The sequence below is a fragment of the Dermochelys coriacea genome, chromosome 11 (genome assembly GCF_009764565.3).
Source record: "Dermochelys coriacea isolate rDerCor1 chromosome 11, rDerCor1.pri.v4, whole genome shotgun sequence".
Taxonomy (NCBI): Eukaryota; Metazoa; Chordata; order Testudines; family Dermochelyidae; genus Dermochelys; species Dermochelys coriacea.
The window spans coordinates 52389764-52410337 of NC_050078.2; the positions used below are offsets into that span (position 1 = coordinate 52389764).

The 20574-nt window shown below is 39.3% G+C and overlaps 1 protein-coding gene across 1 annotated transcript in view; it reads left to right on the top strand.

The window, feature by feature from the left end:
- The window catches only part of COL3A1 (collagen type III alpha 1 chain), a 67436-nt gene extending 47681 nt beyond the window's left edge, over window positions 1-19755 (top strand). The window contains 35 exon segments of the mRNA XM_038421736.2: window positions 165-218; window positions 332-385; window positions 1471-1524; window positions 2015-2068; window positions 2727-2771; window positions 2889-2987; window positions 3080-3187; window positions 3680-3733; window positions 4728-4781; window positions 4888-4941; window positions 5658-5711; window positions 6209-6316; window positions 6484-6537; window positions 7066-7119; window positions 8714-8786; window positions 8789-8874; window positions 9012-9119; window positions 10549-10656; window positions 11145-11198; window positions 11375-11444; window positions 11447-11481; window positions 12381-12433; window positions 12538-12646; window positions 14016-14073; window positions 14284-14330; window positions 14332-14391; window positions 14974-15019; window positions 15022-15261; window positions 16901-17053; window positions 17056-17087; window positions 17240-17311; window positions 17313-17382; window positions 17385-17482; window positions 19026-19067; window positions 19070-19755. Of these exon segments, the coding sequence (XP_038277664.1) occupies window positions 165-218; window positions 332-385; window positions 1471-1524; window positions 2015-2068; window positions 2727-2771; window positions 2889-2987; window positions 3080-3187; window positions 3680-3733; window positions 4728-4781; window positions 4888-4941; window positions 5658-5711; window positions 6209-6316; window positions 6484-6537; window positions 7066-7119; window positions 8714-8786; window positions 8789-8874; window positions 9012-9119; window positions 10549-10656; window positions 11145-11198; window positions 11375-11444; window positions 11447-11481; window positions 12381-12433; window positions 12538-12646; window positions 14016-14073; window positions 14284-14330; window positions 14332-14391; window positions 14974-15019; window positions 15022-15261; window positions 16901-17053; window positions 17056-17087; window positions 17240-17311; window positions 17313-17382; window positions 17385-17482; window positions 19026-19067; window positions 19070-19174 (2619 nt within the window). The 3' untranslated portion in view covers window positions 19175-19755.
- The last annotated feature ends 819 nt before the right edge of the window (window positions 19756-20574 follow it).

A 20574-nucleotide genomic window follows, 5' to 3' on the forward strand; every position in this document is an offset into this window, starting at 1 on the left:
GTCCTCTGCAGTTGTAGATCAGTTTAGTTTCATTGACTTTGATTGTGCTACATTGATCTAATTCTGCAGATGATCTGGCCCTATACCTATGAAACTCTCATTTTAACTAGAGTTTGAATTAGAAACATGTATTTTATATATGTCTGGTCTTTCCCTTTTTAAAGGGTGCGCCGGGTAAGAATGGAGAAAGAGGTTCCCCTGGACCCCCTGGCACACAGGTCAGTTTCATTTATCAGCTTCTCTTTAGTAATAATTCACAATGTCCTCTGTGATTTTAATCCTTTTAAAAATTGCACTGATCCATAATCAGTCTAATTTTGTGATTTAATAGGGTCTTCCTGGAAAGAGTGGTGATGTCGGCATCCAAGGTCCTCCAGGAATCGCTGTAAGTGCAATGTCCAGCATCTCAAAAAGAAAAATATTGGAACAGCTGATATATTTTCTGTAAAAAACACGTTAATATTTCCCAAATACTTTTCAACTGCTTAGTGTTGGTGGTCTGCAAAGGGAGTGTGAGTCTTGAGAGAGAACATTTTCTTATCTGATGGAGAGAGAAATTTCCCATTAGTTATGAAGACAGAAACACCTGCTGGACTAACTTATCTTTGTTTGTTTGTTAATAAGTACTCAGTTTGTTAAAGATAACTAAGACAGAAGTTCTGTTGATATAAGCTGAAGTGAATGGAGCTATGCCAATTTAAACCAATTTAAGGATTACTGGAGAAATTTACAATTTCCTTTGGCAGTTTACCAAAGTTAAAGTAAGGTAGCCTGGGTGCTGTATTAGGAATATCTATGAAGGTAGTCTATCTGCTGGAATTTTAGCTGATGATAGGAGAGGAAAGATGGAAAGAATCTTCACATGAGCTCCCAGAGGTACTGGCCTCAAGAATTCACAATACCTCTTTGAATGCAGCAGGATGAGCATGGATGTGTTTGACAAGATGTGGGACACTGCAGTGCTTCCCTGTCTACCCGCTCCTTCTGTGGAAGCTAGCAGAGCTAGCCTAGAGCAGAAATTTAGGGGAGCACAAGGAGGGCCATTATGTGATCTCTTCTTCCATCCCACAATGACTTACTCACACAGTTGAGTCCCTTGTGTATTGGAAAGACATCCATAAAGCAACTTGTGAATGTCTTGGGAAGTTTTAATATTTTTGATTTTTTCTATAAAACTTTCACAGTAGGCTTAATGTTGCAGATCTTATTCACTGTAAAAAAAAATACCAAAATAAAACCTTTGACTTTAATAGTTTTATGAGAGTATAGTCAGCAAGATCAGAAGGGTCTGATAGTCACATGACAAATGCTCAATGGTGCTAATGGTTCACTTTTATGTTTTCATTTTTGTTTAATTTTGTGACTTAGAATATATGTGGCAATTTAACTACATTATTAATATGTTAAGAATTCTTTTATGTGTTAGAATGATATTGATGAATTTTGTGTTGCTTTTTTGTTTCCTTCCAGGGTCCTCCTGGTGAAAAAGGAGAGGCGGGATCTCCAGGTCCATCTGGCTTCCAGGTACTGTTCATTACTGTTATTGCTTCCAATGCAATTTTTTAAAACAGGCTAACAAATAAAGAAGACCTTAAATATTTCAATTAGGGTTTGTTTTCTCATGTTTTCAAGTGAGAAAGGTCAACCAAGATCTTCATGTAAGTTAGCTGATCAATATCTGGCAAGCCTGACTGACTCCACGAAGAATAGTGATGTATCAGTGCGTTATCTATATCTGAATATCTGGCTTTTCAGTTACACCTTCCTCATTTGCAAAATATTAGATACAATTACAAATTATTTTCACTGAATTATTTCTGTGTCACATTTTCTCTGACTTTGGAGAATGCACAATTTAGGTTGGAAAACTTAAATTAAAATAGATAGCTCTCAGGACAGTTGTTCGGATTCTGATTTTCTCTAAATCACCATGAAATATCAATCATATATAGATATTTCTATCTAGGTATATATAAAATATTTATTTATGAAGTGGTGTCTTTAATTTAAACAGGGATTACCCGGTACTGCAGGCCCACCTGGAGAGAGTGGAAAGCCTGGAGAACCAGTAAGTTGTCCTTTCTTCTTTTGGAAATCAAGAAATCAAAACACAAATATAAGAATAGCAATTCCTTTCAGGCCCCCTTTTCAGATGCAAAACACCTTAAACATAGAGGAATCGGTATTTTTGTGTCCTGGGAAGCCGTGATCCATCACAGGGTCTTTGTGCCACAGCACTGAAGGCATTATCGAGGGTAGGTGGGTTGTACGGATGCAACCAGAAGGATGGGGATTTGGTCAGTGTATCCATGATAGCGTATCTATTGGCCAAGCTCCTATCAGAGTATGAAGGGGGTGGAGCAGACACTGTGGCTACTGAAATCATGATGAAATCTGTCATACTGTGGGCACATGTGGGCTAACAGTGCTGATCCGATTGCCTCATCTCCCTATTCTACCCCAGATATGCCACCTGAAAACACACCTTATGACAGCACTCTTAAACCTGAGGAGGCCACCATATTTTGACATCCATCTCTGGAATTACCATCCTCTTGAAAATGGTATTTCCAAGAATTAGATCATAACAGGAGCCAAACAGGGGTAGTTTGTATGATCACTATTTTGGGTAAAATGTGAAGGATGCCAAACACCATTTTTGAGATAGGTTTACTGTGTAAAATGTAAAGTTTATGGTTTAATAATATTTCTTGCATTGTAAACAGGGACAAAGAGGTGAAAATGGAGCCCCTGGACTCCCAGGTACTAAGGTAAGCAATGCAACAATATTTCTATGATTAAATATGTGAAGGAGAGAAGGTAAATAAACACAGAACCATCGTACAGGCCTGGGGAGCAAAGAACTAACACATTTTTCTTTATGGCAGGGTGAAAATGGTCTCCCAGGTGAACGTGGTCCACAAGGTGCTCAAGGTTCCCCTGGAGCAAGAGGTGGAACAGGTCCTCCTGGCCCAGAAGGTGGCAAGGTACCTACTTTATGCTCAACCCTTCACTGTGTTACATGAATCATTCAGGTGCACATTCAAATTTTATCTATATTTCCCCAATACACTTGTAGGGTCCTGCTGGTGCACCTGGCCCCCCCGGTGGTGCAGGGCCACCTGGTTTGCAAGGAATGCCTGGAGAGAGAGGAGGTAACGGAAATCCTGGACCCAAAGGAGAGAAGGTAACAACTCCTTTTCTCCTATTAATTTTGTGAAAATACCATTTTAGCTTCAGACAAAGCAGCAGATTTGTCATGTGTTCACTTTTGGCCTAATTTCAAAGGTGCTGAGTACCTGCAGTTCATACTGACTTCAGTGAGAGCTCAAGGTACACAGCATCTATGCAAATTGGGACATATATTTTCAAGAGACTACAATATGTGAAAATGCTGAGAGATTCTCGGCTGGTGTAAATTGGCATAGTTCCGCTGAAGCCAATGAAGTGATACCAATTCGCACCAAAGGAGGATCTGGCCCATTTTTTCTAGTCCTGTGTGGTTGAATCCATTTTGAGTGTTACAACTGATTTCCATGTCTGACTGTGTATTCTTAGGCAGAATATTATATTAAATGCCAGATTTGCATTGCCACAGTTAAAAAATCCAGTTATCACAATACCCTTGTGACATTTTCCTCAGTAATTTTCTAAATCCCTTTTGATTTATGTTTGGCAGGGAGAGCCCGGTGGCAGAGGTGGTGATGGCTTCCCTGGGAAAGATGGACCAAGGGTGAGCATAACCTCTCATACTGTGTGAACATTCTTATTACATGTGACTCAGCTTCAACATTTGTTGAAGTCATTTACAATGCAAGTAAAGTTATAATGAATGACCATCATTGTGACATGAACAGCAAACCTCATCATATCCAGGGGAACTGATTTTGTTAGTGAAAGTTTATATTTGTAAAAAAATTAGATTTAATCCTTGTTTCTCATAACTTACATTTTTGATCATGCAGGAAGATGATATAGTATAAAATAGAATCTTGATTACTTGAAGCTTACAGATAAATAAGGTTCAGTTACTTGTGGAAAACATCCAGATGAAAGTAGCTGCTGGCTTCTCCAAAGTTAGCTGGCTGAAGAGAACAAGACTGAGGTGTGGAGGAGAGGAGTATATAAAGACTTCCATGAAGAATACTTCCACAGCATGTTATATATAGTAACTAGATGAAATATGCAACTTCATCCAACACATGAAATAAACCAGGCATGGTGCATCAACATGATGAGTCACAATAAATATAAAAAACTAGTTTATGGGAAAGTTATGGTTGCCAAGGTATGTTAGATTTTCAGTGTTGTTAATGTAGTCATATGATTGTTTCTTCCTTACTCTGTGCCGCATCATATGCCCACTGAACTAAGTTTCTAACCTCCCATTGATTTCAGTGGTGTAGGAACTAGCCCTCTGCCAATAATAGAGGATAAAATGGATCAGGTACTATGGAATCATGAGAAATGTGGTAAATTGTCTGGAGGTAAAGCTAGGTGAATGGATAACTTCCAGTAAATACCAATGGAATTACTGAACATTGGGAAAACAAAGTCAAGATGTCTACGCAATCCATCAAAGTGTCAATGCAACAAAGAAGTAGATTGTCTGCTATTAAAATAACTAAAAAGCCATATATATACTGAGCGTGAGATGCAAGTTTTATTGATCACAATACATGAAAATAATACTCCTATATTAAATACATTATTTTCTAATTTTGTAGGGTTCTGCAGGTCCCATTGGGCCCCCAGGTCCAGCTGGCCCACATGGAGATAAGGTATTTTATAACCTTGTGTTGAAATGAGGGCTTGTGTATATATGTCTGAGATTTCCTCCTTAGATGGAGGAATAATTCTTAAACAAACATCTTTCCATTCTTTCAGGGAGAACCTGGTTCAGCTGGACCCCCTGGTCCTACAGGTGCCCGTGGTGGTCCTGTAAGTGATCGTCCTTTTTGTTCAGTCATAACTCTACTGTAGATTCTATTACCTAGGTCAGATTCAGCTCTACAGTTAAGAGATGTCTTCAAGAACAGATGGGGCCTGATTTCAAAAGGTGCTGAGCACCTGCATCTCCTACTGACTTCAGTGAGATTTGTTCTGGCTCAGAACTTCTGAAAATCAGACCACTTATTTTTAAAGCTATGAAAGATACCAGAGAAGTGGGAGAAAATCTGAGATGCACAGTTTCTTGGTATTTTCATCTCTGGTTGAAAATATCACTGAATAAATAAATTAAATTAAATCCTGAAAGTTTTGAACTATTAGTTTATTTAATGGTCTAATTTTGTATGTTTTCTATTTTAATAATTAAGTAAACTTTTCAAAATTCACTTATTTCATGGTGTTCCTTTTCATATTGATAAAATGGGCCAGATTTTGATCGCAGTTACACCAGAGTGAAACTGGAATAACTCCATTGAGGACTTACATGGATGTAACTGAGAACAGGATTTGGCACAAGGCTGATAATTATCAAGAGTGACATAATTAAACAGTTTGAAAGTATAAAGTTCAGTAACCACATTTAAATTTTATTTCAAGTAGAGGCATGATAGAGTAACATGAACCATGTTCACCGAAGAGTTCTCACACATGAGGTGTGAAGAATATTTTTCTCATTCTTACATCTAGCATATGTTTATTTTCTATAGGGTGATCGAGGTGAACAGGGCCCCCCTGGGCCTGCCGGCTTCCCTGGAGCCCCCGTGAGTATAAATACCAAACAAACTTGATACTCAATTTTTATTTTTAATTCATTTTAGTAATAACTGACCATATCTGTGTCCATCTTAGAATGATTTACCAAGCACAGCATGGCAAACTATAACTCTATATTCCACTCCTACAATTAATATGTATTTTAATTATTTTCCTTTGTTTACTTACTCAGCCATACTTCAAGATTCCCATCCCCTTCCCTATCAAATTCTCTTTAGTGAGATTTAGAGCAAGAGACACCTATCAATACAGACTGCAACCAGAGCTGAGTTTCTAAATTGTGTTTCAGCTCCTTAGACAAGAGTATCTGGGTCTTGGTGCTGATCTCACATTGGATTTATATTATCCATTGCCTTCAACGGATTTATAACTTAAAGCCATGTAATCTTAGTTAACAAGTGGATACATCCAAGGAAACTCAACTACCTTCTGTCTCATAGCCCTTTTAACAAAACAGAATTTATAAGAATTTATTTGAATACAGGGACAAAATGGGGAACCTGGTGGAAAAGGAGAGAGAGGCCCTGGTGGTGAAAGAGGTGAGCCTGGTCCCGCAGGAGCTGCAGGTCCTCAAGGAGGCCCTGGTGCACCAGTAAGTATTAAGTATTCATTGTTACCCAAATTCAACTTCAAATTTCTTTCAGTTGTGAGGTCAGTTTGAGCTGTTTGAAATGCATAATGCATTGACACATCTTAGAATCTTATCTGTTGTTGACTGTTTTTCATATCAGGTTACAATGTTCTTTTCATTCACTGTAGGGTCCAGCTGGTTCCCAAGGAGCAAAAGGAGAGCGTGGTGTTCCAGGCAGCCCTGTGAGTATTAACCTTATCTGTCAGTCTATCGCTGGTAGACAACACTGCTGATTATTACTGGGGCAACAACTCCAGCATGATCTGCAGCAAGCACAGGGCACCGGTGGTCTTGGACTGGCTTTGGCATAACAAACTTCTCCTGTACAGGAGTAGGCTGGAGTAACTAAGCCAAACTATCTATGGCCTACTCCAGGTCACCTGCAATTTTGATCTGAAAGACCTCCTTGGCAATTTTTCTTAGACCTTGAGATATAGCTGAGATCTTCCAATGTCAAAAGTTAACATTGGAACTGTATGTTTAGTTATCATGGAAATTTATTCAGCCCTTGTACAAAATGGCTAAATATCACCCAACCTTGCTCTGTTCTTTGCCTAATGCCTTTGCCATGATTTTGAAACCACAGCAGAGATGTATTGTGTTAGGAAACTCAGCTACCAATCAAACTTCTGATATTCCCTCATCCTTTTTCTTTCATGTTTTGTTGCCAATGTTTTAACATTGACTACTACGCTTACTTATGCATTCAGGGTTCATCTGGTTTCCCAGGTGCTAGAGGCATGCCTGGTCCTCCTGGTAATAATGTAAGTGTATATTTACCTTGCTGTTGTATCTAACTCTATCACTATTACAGTACATTGGTATAAATAATTCACAAGTATGCTGAAAGTAAAGTTTCTTCTTGGTCTTAACTTCACAAAAATGGGCTTATCCACTTTGCTTTGGATGCAATTCTTTCATTTATTGTCCTGATGGTCGTTGTGCTTGCTCCTCCAAAGCCTACTGAACTCAGTGAGGACTCTCCATTACCTCCAGTAGAATTTGGATTATTTATTTATCTATCTGTTTATGGTGGTCATAAATGTCCTATTCTCTCTCTTGATCTTTATGATGCAAGAAATGTACAGTTTAGGATCTTGACTTGTAGTGTTTTCTTCTCACCCAAAGCCTCCTTTCTTTCTATCAGTGATTTTAAATTTTGTTCCATAGATCACAGTTGATCCTTTGGGCCCTTTTTGGTTGCCAGCAGAATGAAACAATTTTAGAACCAAGCAGTTAGAGGGAGGGGTATTTGGAAAGAAGATGGTCCATAGGAGCATCATTCCCTTATGGAGGTGACCCACAATATGAAGATCAGATAACTGAAAATCTACACTATCCCATTATAATCACTATTTCCTGCGTATTACACTTTCCCAAATTTTTGTAGACCATCTCTGTCCCAAGAAAAGCTATTCTATATTACACTTATTCACACCATATGCACCGTCTTATAACATAAATACTAGACTATGACTTTGGACTTTTTTTTTAAAACAAACTGAAAAATGGACATGGCAAAAGTTGGATAAATCAACTAAATTCCATTAAAAATTAGCATTTACTCATAGTTACCATACAGTTTTAAGTGAGAAATGACATAAGAAAAGTTCCTGCTTCCTGTCACACCGTGACATTTTTCTTAACAGATTTTTATGTCTTTTCAATATTCCATAGTCACAGACTGACCCAAATCCAAGTTCTGCTTCACAGTTAGAAAATCATGACCATGAGAAGAATATTTATATATAATCTACCCCCAGTAAATACTGGATAATAAAGTTCACATTTTTTGGCCTTATCTAAAGTCCTGTGAAGTCCACAGGAGTATTTCCATTGACTTCAGTGGATTTTGGATCTGACCTTTTATTGAAAAGATATCATTGCATACATGTTCCATCTCTTTGATACTAGGCACCCCATACCAGGGCTATGATACAGTGACAGCGAGAGTACTAGAATCTGTTCTGGGTGGGAGATTCCAGAAATCAACCAGTACCATCAATATGTAGGAATCCCTCTGGCAGAGTCCTGGTATAAAAATATGCAGTTCCACTTTCACCCAAGACTTAAATATCGAGAGAAAAAAAATCTAGATTTAGGTGAGGGGATAGGCTTTTATATAAAATCAGGCCAGCCTTTCCAAATGTAGGTGCCTAAAGTTAGGCATCTAAGTCTGCACTTAGACACCAAAACAAATGATGTATTTTGCATAGGTGCTGAGCTCTCACAGCCCCACTTACATTAATGGAAAATGGTGTGTGTTAAATTGATCACGATGAAGTAGTATATAGTGTTCATTCATCTAGTATATCCGATATTGTATCTGAGTCTTCTCTCTTTAAAATTTATGTATAGGGCAATCCAGGGCCACCTGGTAATGTTGGAGCTCCTGGAAAGGATGGTGGTCCTGGTCCGGCAGGTAGCTCTGGCCGGCTGGTAGCCCTGGAAGTGCTGGTCCTAAAGGTGAGCCTGGCCAACCAGGTGAAAAAGGTTCACCAGGTTCAAGAGGAGAAATAGTAAGTAAATTATTTAGCAGTGTTCATTAAACCTGTGAATAGGAATTTAATAAGTATGTCATCAAAAGAAGATAATGATTCAAAGTCATGTTTTAACTGATTACCTAACACTTATTTATTTGAAATATTGTTGACAGGGTCCACCAGGTAGTCCAGGCCCCTCAGGTATAGTTGGTCAACGTGGTATTGTGGGACCACCAGGCCTTGCTGGCAGACCAGGTGCTCCTGGCATACCTGGCTCAAAGGTAAATGGAGGTTTATAGACATAATTTACCCTCAAAGATAATGCAGCTGACATTATGCAGTAGATATCTAATAGAGTTTCAGCCTTTCATAGAATCACAGAAATGTAGAGCTGGAAGACCTTGAGATGTTTCAACTCCAACCCCCTGTTCTAAGGCAGGACCAAGTGAAACTAGACTATCCCTGACAAGTGTTTATCTAATTCATTCTTTAAAAACCTCCAGTGATGGGGATTCCACAATAATCCTTGGAAGCCTATTTCAGAGCTTAACTACCCTTATAGTTAGAAAGTTTTTCCTCATATCTAACCTACATATCCCTTGCTGCAGATTAAGCCCATTGCTTTTTGTCCTACCTCCACTGGACATAGAGGAACATTGATCACAGTCTTCTTTATAACAGCCCTTAACATATTTGAAGACTGCTGTCAGGTCGCCCTTCAGTCTTCTTTTTCAAAACTAAAGATTCCAGGTTTTTAAACCTTTCTTCACAGGTCAAGTTTTCTAAACCTTTTATTATTTTTGTGACTCTTTTCTGGACTCTCACCAATTTGTCCACATCTCTCCTAATGAGTGGCCCCCAGAATTAGACACAGGTTTAATGACAATCCTGAATTCCACATGTAATGAATGTGACAAACTTTCTTGATAATAGGCCAAATCCTGAAGTCCTTACTTAGTTTGTACTTAGGCAAATTCCGACTGATGGCAAAGCTAGTGAAAATTGAGTAGGGACTTCTGGTTTGCTTCAGTAGTTAGAAAATGGCACGAACTATAAAGTACTATCTAGACTAAACTATCCCTGTATTGAGTGGTACTTGAATTGGTTGTCTTTGATCTCTACTACTAATAGTCTTGGATTGTTCTGAGGATTATCTTAAAGTATATGAACATCCTCATACAACTGAAAAACAGAATAATTCACTAGTAAATCTTCATAAAATGCATCAAATTCTGACACATCATGTCTCCAGTTGTACCACACTTCTCTGTTCTCTTTAACTCATTATTCAATGGAAAGGCCCATGCAATTCATGAGTAGTTCTTCAGTGTTAATGTCACTCATTACCAGCTATTCATTTGCTAAATTTTCATTATGTACCTTGCTCAAAAAATATAAGACAAACAGAACATCACTTTCAAACCCTCACAGAAGCTGTTCATCCCACATCTGTTGGGCCAGATTCTGTTCTTATTTATTCCATAGTAATCAGTGGAATGGCACTGGATTTCACCATTGTAGCTCTACTGAAGTTAACCCACTCTTTCCTGTCAGTGTTTTTGCACAGGATGCTGCACATTGACTGGGAGGGGAAGGGAGAGAGAGAGAGAGAGAGAGAGAGAGAGAGAGAGAGAGATACCAAGAACTGAATAATTTAATGACATTACAAAAAATCAATATGTAATGAACCCATTTCATTTTTCTATGCAGGGTGAAGATGGTAAACCAGGCAGCAATGGTAACCCAGGAGAACGTGGAGCTCCAGGTCTACAAGGTCCTCCTGGTCTAAGTGGCTCAGCTGGAGAATCTGGCAGAGATGTAAGCAGATATTTCAGATTTTCATGCTAGACTGTGATTATACACAGGCCTGTCTAAGGGGGAAACTACAGTGGATTAGGATCCCTCCCTGAACAACCTGGTGCACAGGGGATCTGGGTCAACACCATTCCTCATTTAAAAGGATGCAGCCAGTTCCCCCTAGTCCAGCCTACCCTCTCTGTAGTCCATGGTCCTATCCTAACTGGTGTCACCAAGGAACATTCCCTTCACTGTTACAAGTGCAGGGCTACAGCTATGACAGATCCCTTATAAGGGCTACACAAGGGGGCAATATGAATCTCCTGGCATGCTGTCTTCCTGAAAACCTGCAGAAGGGCTGCCTACAACCTGGTCCCTTCTGTGAGGGCTGTCTTTAAATAATTTCTGTCTCTCTTCTTTTGAGGAGCATTATCCTGATTAAGTCTAAAACATGTTGGCTATGCCATAATGCTGCGGATATTAAACGTTTACCTCTCCATGTTTTTCAGGGTAACCCTGGATCAGATGGCTTGCCTGGTCGTGATGGATCCCCAGGACCCAAGGTAGGAGGCATTAAGTATCTATGGCATGTATAAATTGCCAATCCCTGAGGTATCTAGGTACTGATCTGTACTGCACCTGCTATCTCTACGGCATCAGTGAGGTGTTGGTTACATATGCACTATGTTGTAATAAATAGATGTGTTTCTGATGCTGGCTGTTGTGAATGTCTCTGCAGGGCGATCGTGGTGAAAATGGTGGTCCAGGTTTACCTGGTGCCTCTGGTCATCCTGGGCCCCCAGGGAATGTTGTCCAGCTGGAAAAACAGGTGAAAGAGGACATCCGGTAAGTGCAAACACCACAGAAAGCACCTACTGTCCAATTTGTATTGTTTTACCAGCTGCACATCTGTTTATATACACTAACAGAGAGCACAGGAGTATGGACGAGTCAAACTGTGTGTGTCTGTCTGTCTGTCTGCAGCAGTGAAAGGCTCTGGCTGGGGAGAGGCAGCAGGGAAAGTCTTTCACTGTGGTGGGGAAAGGGTTCCAGCAGCAGATACTACACTGCTAAAAATATCAGTGTAGACACAGAGAGGCACTGCTTGAACAAATAGAGAGCCTTATAAGGAATATACCCCAGGCATCAGGGGTCCAGGGCACTCTATTCACTTAGGAGTGCCCTCTCTGTCTACACTTCCTGTTTATACCTGGGCATGCAGTGTACTCTACATGCTGCTGTAAGTGTAGACCTACCTAAATCATAAATAGCTATGCACAGTTTAAGCTCAAACCCATATAGTACTTTTTGATGCCACATAGTCTATAAGCCAACCAGACGGTCTCTCTTTACAAACTATGCTATGCCTGAACAATACTAGTTAATATTATAATAGCTGAGGGAGTTGTGCACTTTGGAAAACTCTAACCTCTCACCAAATGTGGGTCTAATCCTATAGGACACCAAGTGCCTCCCAACAGGAGCCAAATTCACTTGCAACATGAGGCCTGGTCTAATGTATCAAAGGGATTGTTTAAGTGGAGCGGCTATCAAGTAGATTTTGGAGTCTTAGTTACCAAATCATATAAGAACTTATCAACAGAAAGCTAAGCTCAATTACTAGGTTTATGGATTTTCTTCCCTAGTTTCTGACCAGCTCTAGTATTTGCACGTACTGTCTCTAGAGAAAGAGTAATGGCAGTTGCATTTGATCATGAATATCTCTCATTCCTTTTTGTCCCTAGGGTCCTTCTGGTCCCGTTGGCCCTGCCGGTCCTGCTGTGCTCGTGGTGCTCCAGTAAGTCCCCCTTAAAGCACTTGGACTATCAGCTCTGCCATTTTCTGGTTGTGACAATTTCTCCTACTTATTTTTATATCCATTTTTATTAATCTATTTTAAAGGGTACCCAAGGGCCCTCGTGGTGACAAAGGTGAAACTGGTGAGCGTGGCAGCAATGGCATTAAGGGTCATAGAGGATTTCCTGTTAACCCATGTTCCCCTGGTCCCCCTGTAAGTATTATGTTGAATTTTATACTAAGGCTATAATTCTTCTTTCAGTACAGTGAGTCAATAGCAGGTAACAGAGAAAAAAGAATTCAGTGTTATTGTAATTTACTAAAGCATCTGTGTATTTAAATAGTAAAGGCAATTAGTAGTCTTGATCCTGATGTTACACCAAGGGGGGACAAGGATAATAAAGATCTCATGGATTCATTAGGTTCCTAAGACACAAAACGGGGTTTGAGAAAACCACTTTGAATGAGGCTTCTGGCTTTGTTTAGGGTAAATAATATTCACATTTATGGTCTGTGACTTGTCAGAATCTAGTGTTTTCTCTTGAGATTTTCAAAGATGCCTGTGGGATTTGGCTGCCCAGTTTTGGCTAGAAATTATTGCAACTGGATATCCAATCCTTAATTGGCTTTGGAAATATACTACGCTTAGAGTCTGAAGACTGGATTTTTTGTTGCCCTGCAACTTGTGGTAGTCATTTACACCAGGCAAAGTGAGTGGTGAAAATGGTATCAGATCAGAACTCTAGTGTTTAACCTGCACTGCTGCACTCATTTTGGTTATATGACTATATAATGACTATACCAGGCACAGAGCAACAAATAATCCAAACCCTAGGTATATATATTGTCTTCACATCAGTCTATAATTCTGCATGAAAAAGATTTGTATTTAAAGGAATTTTAACCTGTACAGTTTCCATTGACTCTAAAGAGATCTACAGACCAAATCCCATGCAATTCTCTAAAAACGAATGGGTTTATGTAATGTCATAGCAATGCCACAACTGTAATGGCATTGCATGTAAAATCTAAATGAGTAGAGGCCATGATTAAAAAGCCATTAACCAAAATTTACCATACTGTGGCATCTGATCTGCGGCTCACTACTCTCATGGACAGAGTAAAATCTTGACAGAGTTCCGTTAACTTACATTTTTCAATAGGAAGCTATTAGCCCTATTTATTCCTTGGCAATTCATCAATAAGTAATGGTCATTTACTCTTAATTTATTAAAATAATTGATTTTTGCATAATCCTTAAAAGAAATCCTGCAAATACCATAGTCAGCACTGCAGTTGACATTTTGTGTATTCCAATAGAATTAGGGCTTTAGCCAGAGCCCACGGAAGTCAATGGGAAGACTCCCATTGGCACTGGATGTGACCTTATACTTTTCTGTTATAGAGAATGACCAGGTTTTATTTGTCATGAGCTGAGCTTGAAAAATCTTTTTTCATTATTTGCTTTACATAAAAAAAACTTTAAAGTTATCTATTAAAATGATTACACAAGAAACATCACAGAGATTCCTGCTGCAATCCAGTAAGTTAGAGAATATTTATGACCCATCTTCTCTTAACAGGGTCCTCTGGGTCCACAAGGTGCAAATGGAAGTCCAGGAGCTATGGGAGCGAGAGTAAGTAACATTTCCTGATTAAGCAAATCCAACTGTGTTAGAACAAATGTTTTGAACTAAAAATATGGCAACTGTCAAATGGCAAGAGCTAAAGAACCAGGAAGCACATGATAATTCATAAGAATGAAATGCTTTAAATTACTTTTTAACATTTGAAATAATTCATAAATAACACACATGATCTTTTACATTTAACCATGTTGTCTTGTTCTAGGGTCCCCTGGCCCAGCTGGTCCTCCCGGAAAGGATGGTACGAGTGGTTTATCCAGGTCCCATAGGTCCTCCAGGCCCTCGTGGTAATCGAGGTGAAAGTGGGTCTGCGGTAAGTGGACAGCAAGCACAACTTTCATTAAACGACAACTCCTTTTTATTGATTGATCGATCATTAAAAAGATGAACCTTTCTAACACTGTGCACTCTGGAATAACAGCTAATTTAGAATGTATCTACCCACTTAGGGCTGGGTTCTGAGCACCAGGGGGCTTGATCTCCTCTTCTCTTTAAAGCCTTGACAACTCTGCAGGCTAATGTGAAGTAGAGGCAGGACTACAGCCCACTTTCCCCATCTGGGGAGGCTAACAATCTCAGTTTAGTTCATTGCCTTTGTTCCTTAGCCATATAGTGGCTGCTCTGCATGCATGAGTACAAGGGCCTCCCAGCATCTTCTTCATCTCTACAACTCAACTTTAAGAAGATGGCCCACAATTTGACATTGAATTAGGAAGAGGATGGGCTAAACTGGTCCCAGAATGGCTAACAGTAGAGCTGAGTGAAAACAAAGCAATAAAGGTTTTTCTGTAACTAGCATTGTCTTTAGCTTTATATTTATGGTCCATATAATACTTGTATGGACTTGGGTCTGAGCCTGCAATCCTTACTCAGCATTATGTTCTTTATTTCCTAGGGTTCACCTGGCCACCCAGGTCCCGCGGGTCCCCCTGGACCTCCTGGGCTCCTGGTCCATGCTGTGGGGAGGTGATGGCATTGGTGGTTTAACTGGTGAAAAAAGGACCATCATCATACTACTATGGAGACCAGCCATCTGAAAACAAGGTCAATATGAATGACATCTTATCTTCAATGAAGTCAATTAACAACCAAATTGAAAACATCGTTAGCCCTGACGGCTCCCGGAAGAACCCAGCTCGTAACTGCAGAGACCTGAAATTCTGCCATCCTGAACTCAACAGCGGTATGTTAGATCTTTGTTTGCAATATTGGTAATACACCTGGATCTTGAATTGTCTGTTTGCAGTATGACTGTACTCTGAAAACACAATATGGACCAATTGCATTGTCCATGGCTGGGCTTCTCATATGTCAATAAAAGACTGTTTTCTACTGCCAGCACCACAAGTAAAGCTGAAATCTGAAAGTCCATTTTGGTTTCTCTTCTTGTACATCATCATTAGTAATTGAGGGCCTGATCCAAAGCACAAAGTGATTCACTGGAAAGATTCCTACTGGTTTCAGTGGAATTTGCTCAGACCCAAAGTCAGAGCAGGGCAAACCAGGCCCTGAGTGAGAACTGTGAAACCATATTTTTTTCAGATTATACCCTTGGTTTCACCCATGAAACTTTGTTGCACCTCTACAGGTGTCAGAATTTTCTTTTTTTTTTTTTTTAGTAGAACTACACTTTAATTGAATTTTGGGGATGGGAGGGGGGAAAGTGGAAAAGCCTCATTGAAATAGATTTATTATTAATACTTTCCTGATAATATAACATGGGTGTTTTACACCAAAATATGAACCCTGCATGCAATGCTTCTCTTTATATCTGAAAAGTTGTTTTGTAATAGGTTTATCAAATTGAATCAAAACTTTATTTTCTAATTTATTGTCCATAGAGAACCAAATAAGTAACAATGGTGTAAAAGCAGTAACATAAATCTAATTACAAAAAGATTATACTTAATCAAAAGTTTTAGAGATGCTGTAATCTTTATCATGATCTGTTTTCCCATGAAAATCCAACACACAAAATAAGCATTCTTCAAAATGCAGAAATCTGCTGAAAAATAATTGTTGTCATCGACTTACAGCATACCATTCCAAGAGTATAAAGTATGGTAAAATATATCTTCCATTATAATAACTTAAATACAAACTTGTGGAGAATGAAACTACTGACATTTGAATGCTGACTTTAAAATCAAATTCATCATCAGTATATAAAGAGTGTAACCCCACTGTCGTCGGTGGAGTCTTAGGCCAATAACAAGTTTGCCCCCATATGATTCGTGCCCTGATAGAACAAAGTACTTAGTATAAGTAAAAAGAACAGGAGTATTTGTGGTACCTTAGAGACTAACAAATTTATTAGAGCATAAGTACACCTTCTCTGTCTTCTTACTATATGTTTCATTCTATGCATCCAATGAAGTGGGCTGTACGAAAACTTACGTTCTAATAAATTTGTTAGTCTCTAAGGTGCCACAAGTACTCCTGTTCTTTTTGCAGATACAGACTAACACAGCTGCTACTCTGAAACTTTGTATAAGTGTGATTTTTAAGTAGCTCCATTGGCTTCAATAAGACTTATCAGATGTTTAAAGTTAAATATCTGCTTAACTCCTTTGCTGGCTGCGGGCCATATGTAACGCAATTTAAAGAAAGCTAGAATTCCTCTGACAAGTCATCTTAGAGCATTTGAATGAGATCATACATGGTCTCTTAGTGCCATCTTAATTCTTCTCCTGGCTTGTCTCAGTCAAAACTTCCCATACCTCTTACTCAATGCAAGAATTTGAGACAGACATAAGCTTTAGAACATGTGGGTAAATACTCAAATTTCTCTCCCTGATTTCTGCTATTTTATGTCCCTCTAGGAGAGTACTGGATTGATCCTAACCAAGGTTGCAAGATGGATGCTATAAAAGCATACTGTAATATGGAAAACTGGTGAGACATGCTCAATGCTATCCCAGCAGCGTGCCACGTAAAAAACTGGTGGACCAGTTCAGGAGCTGAAAAGAAACACATCTGTTTGGAGAGTCTATGAATGGTGGCTTCCAGGTAGAATATTAGATCTTTTCAATTAATTAGCCTAGACAGCAATTTCTTATATTTCATTCACATCACAGATAAGTAATACCATGGAATTAATTTAATCTAGTAAATATATCAGCAGTTAAAAAAAAAAGATTGTTTTGTGTGTTGTACCACAGTTCAGCTATGGAGATCCAGAGCTTCCAGAAGACGTTTCAGATGTGCAGATGGCATTCCTTAGATTGCTCTCATAGCCGTGCCTCTCAGAATATCACTTATCACTGCAAGAACAGCATTGCTTACATGGATCAGGCCAGTGGAAATGTAAGAAAGCTCTGAAACTGATGAGTTCCACAGAGAGCGAGTTCAAGGCTGAAGGAAACAGCAAATTCACATATGCCGTTCTGGAAGATGGCTGTACTGTAAGGTACAACAAAATTTTTGTAAGATAGCACACATATAGGGCTAGATGGGATCCTAGCCATGCAGGGATACAGGAAAGAGCAAAGACTCACTCACAGTTGCAGCTGAGATGCTCAGATATCTCAGACAATGCACTCCAAAAGCTTGACTGAGGTCATACAAGGAATAGGTGGAATCTGTGCTGGTTGCACAGGTTTAGGTGGAGCCAACTGAGCTAGTTCACGTGGTTGGCCACTTGCAGGTATATCATACCCTTTGCCAGCACAACCAAGGAACAGGCAGTGGCAGGCATTATACCACTTCCCGGGACCGTGCCGTCTGCACTGGCCCTTGCTACAGGCTACATGCTAAAAACAGCTTTGAAGTCAACAGCTCTGTTTGTGGAGTAAGATGTTATTCGAAACTGTGCTTTACAAAGGTCTTCTTTTAGAGGCCCCATTTTCTTTCTCCTTTCATCCAAGTCATGGGGCTGAAATTCTGATCCCACCCAAACCTAATGCTATTCAATCCAAAATGGAGTTGTTTGTTGAACTAAGAATTGAATATGAAGGGCTAGATTGTCCCAACCATGCAAAAATTCACATGGGAGAAAAAGATATGCACTAAGACAGAGGTGGCCTATAGACAATTTCATCTCCCTTTGAGGTAGGTGCTTTGGCCTATGTTTCCAGGTAGCACTGTTCCATGACCAAATATAGCTGGAGGGTACTGATGCCATGAAGTCTACTCATTGATGGGTTCACTTGAGGCAGGACTGACATCATCCAGGATAAAGCCACAATTGAGAGAACTCCCCCTACTCTTTGGCAGTATGCTCAGCGCTGGCAGGTACCAGGAACAGGCAGGGAACCATCTAATAGCAACATGCAGGCAGCTACTCTAAGGCTGTTGTAACAGCAAGTGATGAATGGCAGTTATGATCAAAAATGCCAGTTGATGTGAATAACAGCAGTCTGTTTAGACAGCAGAAACTAATGCACAACAGCTTACGTAATTGCTGGTCACTGCTGCAGTGATCTGAGGTCTCAATGGCACAAAAGATACACATGCACATCACAGAAAGTGCAACTTAAAGTAGTATGAGCCTGGCTTACACTGCAACCTCTTGCTGCTGTTTTTTTGCATGCACGAGACAAATGCAAAGTGCATCTTATTTTTTTCCTGTTTCCCTTTTCTGTGCTCACTAGCACATTTGTGCTCATTGCACAATGAGGGGGAAGCATTTCTCAGTGCTAGGCTGGACCATGCATGCAAAAAAACACATGGTGTCTGTGTAGCCTAGAGCATGTGCCAGAGATCTGTTCAGGGATCTGTAACCATCTGATGCTTGCCCCCTACTAGCCCAGGCTTTGAACACTAATTAAGAGCTCTTCTAACATATGCCTTTCCAGGAAGATAACGATTAGGGAACATGCAGTACTTTGAATGGTGCATGGGATGGAACATCAGTGTGAGGAAAAATTGGTGTGAAATTAAGTAAAATAACCCCCTGTAGAACTATACTGGATTTCTCTAAACTGATTTTCTCCTCAATTTTTGCAGAAACACACTGGAGAATGGGGTAAAACAGTCTTTGAATACAGAACACACGGAAGACAATGAGGTTGCCTGTGGTGGATATTGCTCCCATGGATATTGGTGGTCCTGATCAGGAATTTGGTGTGGACATTGGCCCAGTCTGTTTCTTATAAAATCAAGGATACTGCTTTTTCTAAAACCCCAGCAAGCAAATCCACACTCTCCTTTTGTTTAACCTTGTCAACTGGTACAGGTGCTCAACTGTATCCCAGTTATTTATTTACAAATTTTCTGGAGGAAAAAAAGGTAATTTGACAAAGGGTTAATTGTTTTTAATTACACAAAGTACAATAAAAATGCTTTTTGCTTTTTTTTTAACCAAATTCCATCTTCAAAACATGTCTCCGTGGTGCTATAATAAAATTTCAACACTCAACAAAACAATACTGTCTTCTATTAGTTGAATGAAAGCCAATTTACACAGCACTGATTGCTCCCAGCATCAAAGTTTACCCTAAGACGCAGTCCGTAAAGCTAGAAAGACTTCCCCGTTTCAACTACCTCAACTGGACAGAAACTGGGATGAGTTTGATGAGTTACAGCAAAAAAAACCAAACAGCCAAATCAAAATACATTGGAACCATTGGTTAATTCAAAGGAATTATTAGGAATACAATTGTATTTTTCTTTACTGAATAGTTTGAACACCCTAATGTTACAATCCAACAATAAAATTATGGTATTCTGTTTTCAAGAGTGCTTCTATACTTTCCTGTCATTGCTGGTCAAGACCACTAAAATTAGGGAAGTGTAAAAGACTAATGTGATGGTGCTAATGTATTTTCACTTCTAAATCTGCAAGACAGGTTTACTGACTTCCATTAAGGATTAAAAACAATTGTAAATGTCTCCTGTCAGAGATTAGGATTGGCATACTATTTCTGAGGTCATTCTCTCCTCACTCTGTAAAAGTCAAAGATGCAGAATTGTAAGCTTCTTTCATCACATTAACACATTTGTAGTGTTGAAGGTTAACCATCTTTGTAAGCTTTTATATTGTTGTTGGTCTTTTCCTTACAGAGACACATATAAATATCTTAATAAAACTCCTCATTTTCCACTTCACTATTCTTATCCTTTCCTCCCAACTTTACTAACAGGGAAGCAAAGTCATAACAGAGTTTTGCCAGAAAAAGGACTGAGTAATCTTTCCTCAAGCAAAATTGCAGGAGTTCACCCAGAGAGTTTACAATTTAGTACTAAGAAATGCTACCTGCTGCACTAAAGTATTTTTTTACTTAGAAACTTAAAGTTAAAACTACCTGTGATCAGCTTTTTGGACTATCATTCCCAGTACTGAAAACCTGTTACGCGTGACCGACAGAAATGTGTGGTACTTTGGAAATGATTTGTTCATGTCACAAATCCTTTGGAAGCTACATTGAAACTTGTAAATTCTGTGCAGTTGAAATTCAACCCCATGCTGAGGGCCAGCATAATGCCTTTACTGCAGATACATGGAATATAAGCAGGGAATAGGCTTTATAGTGGTCAATACTGAATTTTACCCAGG